This window comes from Xenopus laevis, chromosome 2L (genome assembly GCF_017654675.1).
Source record: "Xenopus laevis strain J_2021 chromosome 2L, Xenopus_laevis_v10.1, whole genome shotgun sequence".
NCBI classification, from domain to species: domain Eukaryota; kingdom Metazoa; phylum Chordata; class Amphibia; order Anura; family Pipidae; genus Xenopus; species Xenopus laevis.
Window position 1 is genome coordinate 94,065,324 of NC_054373.1, and position 10,361 is coordinate 94,075,684.

A 10,361-nucleotide genomic window follows, 5' to 3' on the forward strand; every position below is an offset into this window, starting at 1 on the left:
ATAGAAACGATCTGGGCAGAGAGAAATTTCAGTATCTAGAAAACGGTCCGACATCTGTCTACAAAGCGAAATTGTTACGCAGACCATATTCTACGTAAAAAGACATCGCCTAGTGGTTTGCTTCATTTCCGGTGCACACTAGCAGTGCTTCCATGTTACTGCCGGGCTGGTTACGTGCTTCCGTGTTTAAGGTCTTCACTGGTCACGTGCTGCAGCGTTCTCACCGCTGATAGGATAGCGTCAGAGTGCGGCTTAGGAAGTAGTTCTTGTGTAGAGGACGTCCGAAAGTTGTGCAGGTGAGAGCTTAAATTGGCAGCAGAATTCATACATTTCTGTTGCTTATTTAATACTGCGTGGCTACGTTTGTACTCAAGTGCTCGCTATTGCGAGAATATATGGATCTGTGATTGTGCTTTGTATATGCATGGCTTTCTCGCTAATGTATAGGGACAGAGGGCACCTTGTGTTTTACAGATCTTCTAATATGTCATGAACGTTTTTGTATTTGTAATTGCGCCGGAGAACTCTTTCTTGTATGGAACCATCGTTTGGCACTATATGACAATAGCATTATGTTATCAGTCATTTCAATTGGGGACTAGTAACATCGAAGAGCATAACTGTCCAGCCATCACACAGTATCTGCATATTTCAACATAAGCTCAAAGAATAGGGCATGTGCTGAACGTACTTTATGCAAAGGTTGTAGTTAAGAAATATCTGTGGTGATGTAGTTACTCCTGACACTATAAAAAAAGAATATGAAGCCAATTTCTCTTTAGTACTTCTTGCCACTTCTTGTCCCACAGAAAATCAAATGAGCTGTTAAAACAAATTACCAGTCCAGGAGAAGCCCCTGATAATGCTCAAGGTGTATGGCAGACACGGAGATTAGTCTGGACCAGAAACATTTTAAGCATACGGCAAATTCAATCTTGTAGAATCACTCACCAAAGTAGAAACGTGGCCCAGGTGCTCCAGGCCCTCAGCTCAAGGGAGCGGACAATGTGTATGCAAAGAGTAAATGTTGGTGCAGGGCACATTGGTGACACACGTATAGATCAGACCAAAGGTTTGTAGATAAAAAATGGATACTTTATTTAAACAATCATCTATTGCCTGACTTGTTTCATGTCACTAGGACACTTAATCATAGGCTTGATTAAGTGTAAGCCTATGAATAAGTGTCCTAGTGACGCGAAACGCATCAGGCAAGAGATGATTGTATAAATTAAGTATCCATTTTTTTATATACAAACCTTTGGTCTGATCTGTACATGAGTTACCAGTGTGCCCTGCACCAACATTTACTCTTTGCGGACATGGAGATTGTCATGCATGATAAATCTACTCTACTGTGGGTGATTGTTTGCCTGAAAACGAAAAACGCATATGTTTTCTCACCGGTAATCTACACTGTTGAGCAGATTTATCATGGTCTATTAATCTCCACATCTGTCATCAACACAAAAGATGATGCTTCGATAAGTATGGGCTTTGTTCAAAGGTAGATAGGGAGCCCTGAACAAATGTCTCTGTTTATAAGGAAGGGGGGCCTAAGTTCACTGATAAAAATCCCAACTTTCAAATGAGTGCTTCTTGATGACAAAAAAAAAAGGAAAACATGGATTTAAAAAAAAAAAAAAAACTATATGCAGAATGTAATTTTAACAGTAATCCTGTTTATAGTGCATATTTTTATCAAAGATGTTTTTAGATGTATACTGCCTAAGATAGGCAGCAGGGCCAGCTACACAATAATTCAGTTACACCTACATTTTAAAGTGGACCTGTCACCCAGACACAGAAATCTGTATTATAAAAGTCCTTTTCTAATTAAACAATTTCTATTTTTTATTAAAACATTCATCACTATTGTAAGCTCATTTAAAAATCTCAGCTGTCAATCAAATATTGTCTGCCCCACCTCTATGCCTTAGTCCCGTCGGATCAACACTGCGACACCATCCGACATTTGTATATCTTACCTTATTTCTGTTGCATCCGACTTGACGCCTGCGTTTTTCCGCAGCTCGTCGGATCGGGCAGAAAACACCTGTGTAGTCCTACACTAATTGTGTAACCAGGGCATGGGGGTGGACATCGGGTCCCCATTCTGGTGCATAAACAAGATTCTGAGATGATACAAGGCTTGCCTTAATAACAGTGTCCACAAAATGGCTCCTGCCTGCTTGATATGAATTAAGAATTCCCAGACTGAAGGAAACAAGATTCAAATAATTTATATAGTGTAATTAACGTTCATTTTGCTTGAGTTATGTGATAAAATAGGACTTATTATAATAATATATATATATATATATATATATATATATATATATATATATATATATATATATATATATATATATATATATATATATATATATATATGTATATATATATGTATATATATGTATATGTATATATATGTATATATATATATGTGTATATATATGTGTATATATATATATATATATATATATATATATATATATATATCTGGAAACAGGCGAGCACACACAGGTCTTAATTGAAAAACAAAAGGTGTTTATTAAACAAAAAACTGACGTTTCGGCTAGCACTCTAGCCTTTCTCAAAGTACAAATGCACACTAAAAACCAACCTTTTAAACCCCCAGTGGCGGGAAGGGAGGGAAAGTGATGTCATAGGTCAGGAATGTTAAGTGGATAAACAGTATGCAACAAAAGGGGCGTTGTTGCATACTGTTTATCGACTGTTTGCGACTTTTAATCCTCAATCGCTGGCGAACCTGTGGCGCTGGCGTCTATGGGGAATCGCTGCGTAAAAACACACGCGGCGATCTTTTTTCTATTGTCGCTCGAAATCGCCTATAGACGCCAGCGCCACAGGTTCGCCAGCGATTGAGGATTAAAAGTCGCGGCGAATAGTCGCGGCGAGTCAAATCGCCGCGCTATCGCTTAGTGTGGCCTTACCCTTACAGTCTGATAATCTGCAGCTGGGGGAAGGGAGGGGTTTTTTTATACAGAAGGCTTGCTTTGAAAAGGGAAAATTGGTATGCTTGTTGCCAATTTCAGTACTCGTGAGCTGTTCTCTTTTGTTAATGTTTCTGCCTTGCTGAAGTTATGGGGGTACCAGACAAAGCATTATGGAGACTATCCTAAATAGCACAGTGTCTTCCCTCTGACCCTCACCTAAGTTCAGCTGCTAGCATACTCTTTGAGACAATCTCTTGTCACCTAAAATATACAGGCAGAATTATAGAAGGCAAAGCCTACGGGTTTTCTTGTACCTGAAAGAGATTGGTTGCTTCATAAGCAAACAATCGCTGTAAGCCAAATGCAACATCAGTTTCCGACTTTGCAGGGCTGTGGAGTTGGTATGTAAATCCTTTGACTCCAACTCCTCAGTTTATACTCCTCTGTTTTTAATATACTGATGTATCTTCCATGTTGATGTGAAAGAACACAACATACAAGGCATTTCATCACTGCTAAAGCTCAGCAGTTTTAAAACCATGTGAAGATGGTGTCTCCTTTTGGGAACAAACCAAATAACTACTGTCCGAGAAGCTGATGCACTACCCTATAGCCCATCCAAGCCTGTCACTGCCAACATAGTTGAGAAAACTATAAATAAAAAAATAGTCCTTTAGATTTGTTCACTCCTGTCGATCCTTTCAAGTCTCTCAGCTGAACATGATAAAAAGGATCAGCGCTAGGGATGGGCAAATTTGACCCCTTTCGTTTTGCCAAAAATTCGCTGCCGGTGAAATGTCGCAGATGTCCATTAAAGTCTATTGGCGTCAAAAGAATTTTGTCGCGCAGAGAAATTGTTTTGACGCAGATATATATATTTTTTTTGACGCACGCCGCCATATAAGTCTGTGGGCGTCATTTTTTCGGCAAAACGAGGCGAAAAAATTCGCATCGCCCATCACTAATCAGCACTTATGGCAACAGAGAAAACAGACAACAAAGCGGAAATATGGTGTAGTACGTTCAAGTTATTCAAATGTCACCATGTGTTGGAAAAGAGAAATCTCTCTCCTGTTAGTTCCCCTTAAAAGAGTCTGTTACTCCTCCAAACTGGTGCAAATAAGCTTGTTCCTAAAGTGCCTACTTATAAGATGGTAGTTTTACGTATTGCGTGTAGTATCGAATAGTATTTTTCCCCTTCTCTGCACAGCTCCTTTATGCTCCAAGAAAGGAATACAAAGATTCCATAACATAATACTGTTTTATTTATACAATTAAAATTCACTAGCATTTATCTCCATGAGGATAGTCACCAGATTTCTAGCCGGTTTCCCCAATTCAGTTCCAAGAGAAAAAAAGAGGATTTTGCCGACGTCCTTCTCTCCCTCGTAGTTCACCCCTGCAGCTCACCGTGATGTCACCTCTGCCGGATGCGTTTCGCTGAAACAATCAGCTTGCCTCTGAGGAAGCGGATTGGTTCAGCAAAATTTTTTTTCACTAGTAAAATAACTACACACTGGGCTTTATTCTTACAGCAGAAACATATTTTATTATGACTATTATCAGGACATTGTAACATATGTTTTTTTTTTTCATTACACTATAAAACAATTTAGGAGTCGCAGCCAGTACAGTTTTGCAGACTCCAGGTACCCAAAATTGCTTCTGACTCCACAACTCCAACTTCACAGCTCTGATGACTTGTACACCAGTGTTCTATTTTCATATGGTCATCTTACAGTTCTACCCAGGGAGTTGGCATGAGGACCTTGTTACTGATAGCTGAATTTATAATACAGTAGCCTCTTTGTAATTGTTTTCCTGACAATAAGCTTTGTAGGACATTTCAACCTGCAACCCTATAGCCTATTATTCACTGTGTAGTGAACCTTCATGCAACATTTAAGGAACACCTAAAAGATCAAACCAGGAACATGAATAAACTGTTTTAGCTGACTCTTTTGCAAATTGTTCAATTTTGGTAAATTAGTTGCAAGTCTTTGTTTATATTTGCATAGACAGGGGCCGTATAGGATATTTAGCTAAAACTTCCGAGAAAATTCAATCGGGGGAATGTAATAAAAATCGCTAACGGAAAAACTATTCGCAATGCGAAAAGTTATGCCTTTGCGCGAACAAATTTTGCTTTGTGCGAATTTAATATAGCTTTTGCGAGCCCGGAAACTGTTTAGCGACCACTTCCGACAGTGAAAGACCGTTTGCGAATTTTATAGTTTGCGCCAATGCGCAGTCAATGTAATAAAACTTCTTACTGAAAAAGTCGTTATGTTTGCGCCAAAAGATTACGACACCTTCAAGCACTTCTTATGAGTGCGCAATCAAAATTCGCAATGCTCAATTAAAATTCGCAATGCAATAACAGTTTAAGGAACAATATTACATTGCGAGATGTGGATTTTTAGTCTTATTGGTGCGAATTGTTTTGCTCTTTGCGACTTTTATTACATTCCCCTGTATGTATCTTGCTGGATTGGAACTCTGTGAAAGTGAAATAAACAAATGTAATATGCAAGCCAAGAGACAGTATGTCTTTATTACAAATTTGCTGATTCCAACTGATCTTTCTCTATAGTCATGCCATTTATTGACATCCAGAGCAAAGTTGGAATCAACATAGATAAATGGCTGCTACTACAGAGCTCAAAGCAACCATATCGTTGGACGACTTCATGCCATGCCTTTGAGAAAGAGTGGGTAGAATGCTCCCATGGTATTGGGCAGATCCGAGCACAAAAAGAATGCAAGTTGGAATATGAAGACTTCTATGAGTGCATGCACAGAAACAAACTGGTGAGTAGACGTTAATAAAACTATTTGGGCTGTTGAACTTTAGCATTATGATATTGCTTTGACAGAGAAAACATAACTGTATGTTGAGATTTATTAATCTTTAGTATGCAAAAGGGGTAATAGATACAACAAATCGCTGGCAGGCATATTGGTTCCACAAGCATCTGCTTCACACAGACTTTAGGGCACATAATTGTGCTTACAGGACAAAAACACTGAAGTTGACAAAAAAAGGGACAAAAAACCCTGAAGTTGACAAAAAAGGGACAAAACATCATGTGCCATTTTCATTTTCCTTTAAAGTAGAAGGAAAGGCTTGGTGCTCTTGGGGGTGCCAAATGTCAGGCATCCCCAAGTGATTGTATTGACTTACCTGAAACCCCGGGCCAGTGCTCCTATCAGCAGAAAACGACACCGGCCCAGGGTTATACCAGTGAGCACCACGGAGGGATCTTCTTCCGTCTTCTTCCTTCTCCGCGTGGATGCGCATACACAGTAGGAAGAAAAGCCGAACTTTAACTAAAAATTAGGCTATTTCAGTCAACTGTGCGTGCGTTTGCCCGGGGAAATTTGAAGAAAGAAGACAAAAGTGAATCCCTCCGTGGTGCTCACTGGTATAACCCCGGGCCGGTGCAATTTTCTGCTGATAGGAGCACCAGTCTGGGTTTCAGGTAAGTCAATACAATCACTTGGGGGTGCCAACATTTGGCACCCCCAAGTGCACCAAGCCTTTCCTTCTCCTTTAAAGGGATACTGATCAAAAGCATTGACCTGTAATCTCCAGAACATTTTTTTCCTTTGGGATGATTTTTTTTCCAATTTGGAACTACAGTTACTTGAAATTCATTGCCCAAACCACTATAATCAGAAAGTTGTGTAGTTTCCACTTGTATTTGTTAAGGCAAGTGACTTGACATTGGCTTGACTTCCTGTATTTCTTTGTGAATCCTAGAATTTTAGGCACCATTCAGAATAGGTTATTTTGGGAAGTAAAGATATGTAACAACAACAATGAAACTGTAGCTTCATAGAGCACATTATTTTGCATGCTAGTCCGTGATGACCATTTGAAAGCTGCAAAGAGGCAGAAAAAAAGGCAAATAAGTTGAGGGGCACTATACCCTCTATATACCATATTTCATGATTAACATTATGGGGCAGATTTATTAAGGTTTGAATGGTAAATTTGAATTCAAATTTTGGAATAGTTTTTTTGGCCAAAACTCATATTTTGGGGTTAAAAAAAAACTCAAATTATTCGAACAGTCCTATTCATACTCGTATATTCAAGATTTATTATACCGTGACCTGGAAATAGCTTGCATCAGAGAATTCGCTACCTCGAACCAGTCGAGGTCAAATAGAAGTGAATGGCAGAGGCCCTCTGAGCAATTTGAAGATGTTAACAGCCTTCATGATGTTTGAGGGTTTTTTTGGAAGATTTTTACCAAGCTTTTTTCCTTTGAATTCGAGTTTTGCAATTCAATTCAAGTTTCGCAACTCGTCTTCGGTCATTCAAGTTTTTTTACATACAAGTTTTTTTCATTAATCGGATACTGTTCAAGTCATAAGTTTATTCAAGTTCTTTTGATGCTTTAAAAAGCTCACATAACTCTAAAACTCTACCTTTGATGAATATGCCCCTACGTGTAATCTTAAATTGTTCAAAATGAACATTGTTGCTGTGCTTACAAATAGTGCAACAATTCCTTTCATTCCTCCATGTACTCATGCCAGAATTGAACTGCTGCTTGTCAGTATTTAGCACAACTGCTGCCATGGCGCGTATCCTTACCTTGCCAGGAGCACTTATCAAAAGTTACATTTTTGACATCCAAAGAAATACTCAATTTCCCTGTGGTTTAATAATGAAATCTTTTATCTGGTTACCCGTTATCCAGAAGGAATTCAGTCTCCCATAGACTCCATTTTAATCCAATAGTTCACATTTTTAAAAATGATTCCCTTTTTCTCTAATAATAAAACAGTTCCTTGTACTTGATCATAACTAAGATATCATTAATTCTTATTGGAGGAAAAACATTTGGATCTTTGTACCTTTAGTCTGCTGAAAATCATTTAAATGTTGAATAAACCCAAAAGGAATGTTTTGATTCCAATATGGATTCATGCATCTTAGTTTGGATTAAATACAAGCTACTGTTGTATTATTACAGAGAAAATAAAAGATTATTTATAAAGTTTGAATTATTTGCTTTGATGGAGATGGCCATTCTGTAATTCTGAGCTTTCTGGATAAGGGATCTCACACGTGTACTATGTATTTGGCAGAAAGTTACATCATTTGTGCGATGTCACATTGAATTATTTTAAGTCTATTACTGTTTCCACTTTTAGTACATATAGACAAATACAAGAGTCCTCTGCACTCAACCCAGAATCAATATATTTAAGACCGAGACATTTTGTGCATACTGCTACTAAAAAATGCCTTACCCTTCAAACAAAACAGGGATTGTTTGTCCATATATTGCAATATATTTAAGCTGGCCAACTACGTCAAAGTCATCCCATATCTGGCCAGTCCTACGCTCAATTTTCATCTGATTCATTAAGAATTCTATTGCTTCATTATACATTTTACAAAGGGACTAAGTTTTACCTGCAACTTACTTGCAGATAAAACCTAGTCCCTTTGTAAAATGTATAATGAAGCAATAGAATTCTTAATGAATCAGATGAAAACTGAGCGTAGGACTGGCCAGATATGGGATGACTTTGACGTAGTTGGCCAGCTTAAATATATTGCAATATATGGACAAACAATCCCTGTTTTGTTAAAGGGTAAGTAGCAGTATGCACAAAATGTCTCTGTCTTAAATATATTGATAATGGGTTGAGTGCAGAGGACTCTTGTATTTGTCTATATGTATTTTGTGGTCACAGCCTCATTGCAACCTCGTCTAATGATTTTAAAAATTAGTGGTGAGCTCAACTTTCCCTTGTTTGTTCCACTTTTAGTACATACATATTTTAAAGAACATGTTGCCTTGCAATTTAAAGGGATTCTGGAAGTATTTCAAAAGTGTACTGCTGTATTAACTTCTACAACTATCTGGCTTAGACTTGGGTTGTTGCCATCTTCTATAGGGGATGTGGCCAGCAACCCAACTTTATAATTGACTCTGGGCAGAATTTTTTTTCCATTAGTGAACTGAAATAAATGTACTTTCTTGTAATGACACACATCTAGTATGATTTCATAACCTGATAAGAAGATAAGTATGCCTGGACTTTAAAAACCCTTTCATTTATTTTGTTTCACTAACAGAGACAGCGGTTGCAGGCAATTCAAGAACAGAAGAAGAAGCTGGAGAAGGAAGGAGTATATAAGGCACCAGATTTCACCAAAGATAGCAACACCCCTTAATCTGTTAACAAGTCATGAACCTTGTTCATGAGAGCACCAACAAGTTATACAGTACTTTACAATAATTATTTACTCTTGTTGTTGTGAATCCCAAGATTACATTTTGCAATTATTAAAATGGCCCATTCTAGTCCATGTGTTGTCTGTACTGTTTCAGTATTTGGGTAGTAAACAAAGAATTTTAATTCTTTCTGTCTACCCTGCGTTCAATAGCATTATATTATTTTACCACAGATTTTTGTATCAGCATGATTTAATTATAAAGGCCAACATAAATATAAGCGCCACAGTCTGTTCACAATTCTGGGAAACGTTTTACAGCCAAAAATATTGTTGGTGCCTTGTCTGTTTTTGGCATTAGACTGACTACAGACTGCAATAGTGTTGACTTGCGAGTCAAGAAAACGGTAACATTTTAAGCTCTTATCTATTTGGTTCATAGATCATCAGCATGATTAGGTACTTCTGAACTGTAATACAGCTCCATAAAAAAGCTTTGTGGCACAGCTGTCTAAGGGTCCCTTGTAGCTATCACTATACTCCCTCCTGAGTTATACAGTGTGGTTAGTATTACTGGCCCAGTTTTACCCACCCTATTTCAAAGCACAAATTAGAAGAGAATTTTACAAGTATAGTGTCTCTGTAATATACAATTTTGGACATATTTATTAACAAAGGCATGGATTCACACAAAAAGTGAATTTGCAAAAGAGAAGTAGAACGTCATATACAAGTGTAGTTAGACATGATTAGGCAGATTTTGGAGGAATTATCTATTAACATTTGATAAAACATTGTGTTCATTTGGAGCCACAGTATGTACAAAATCAATCTTTAGCATCTGTTAATAAGAGTAGGTTTGTTCAAAAGAAGTAGATGATTAGCATTTCTACAGTCTTTATACAGTTAAAAATGAAGATACAACTTTATTTGTTATCCAGAGATATTCTACAATACTTGGTGCAGTGGCAGTGCCCATGTTGTTCACCTTTGAGTTAACTTTTAGCATGATGTAGAGGGCGATATTCTGAGGCAATTTGGTTTTCATTTGTTATTATTTGTGGTTTTTGAGTTATTTAGCTTTTCATTCAATAGCTCTCCAGTTTCCAATTTTAGGAGTCTGTCACAATGGTCCAAATTACCCTAGCAACCATACACTGATTTGAATAAAAGACAGGAGTATGAATGTGAGCGTGCCT

General features: G+C 37.7%; 1 protein-coding gene across 1 annotated transcript; it reads left to right on the forward strand.

Moving 5' to 3' along the window:
- The first annotated feature begins 234 nt into the window (after positions 1-234).
- ndufs5.L (NADH:ubiquinone oxidoreductase subunit S5 L homeolog) lies at positions 235-9,295 on the forward strand. The gene is given in 3 exon segments (NM_001086413.1): positions 235-296; positions 5,554-5,771; positions 9,064-9,295. Coding segments are annotated over 2 exon segments (315 nt in total). The 5' UTR covers positions 235-296; positions 5,554-5,555; the 3' UTR covers positions 9,163-9,295.
- The last annotated feature ends 1,066 nt before the right edge of the window (positions 9,296-10,361 follow it).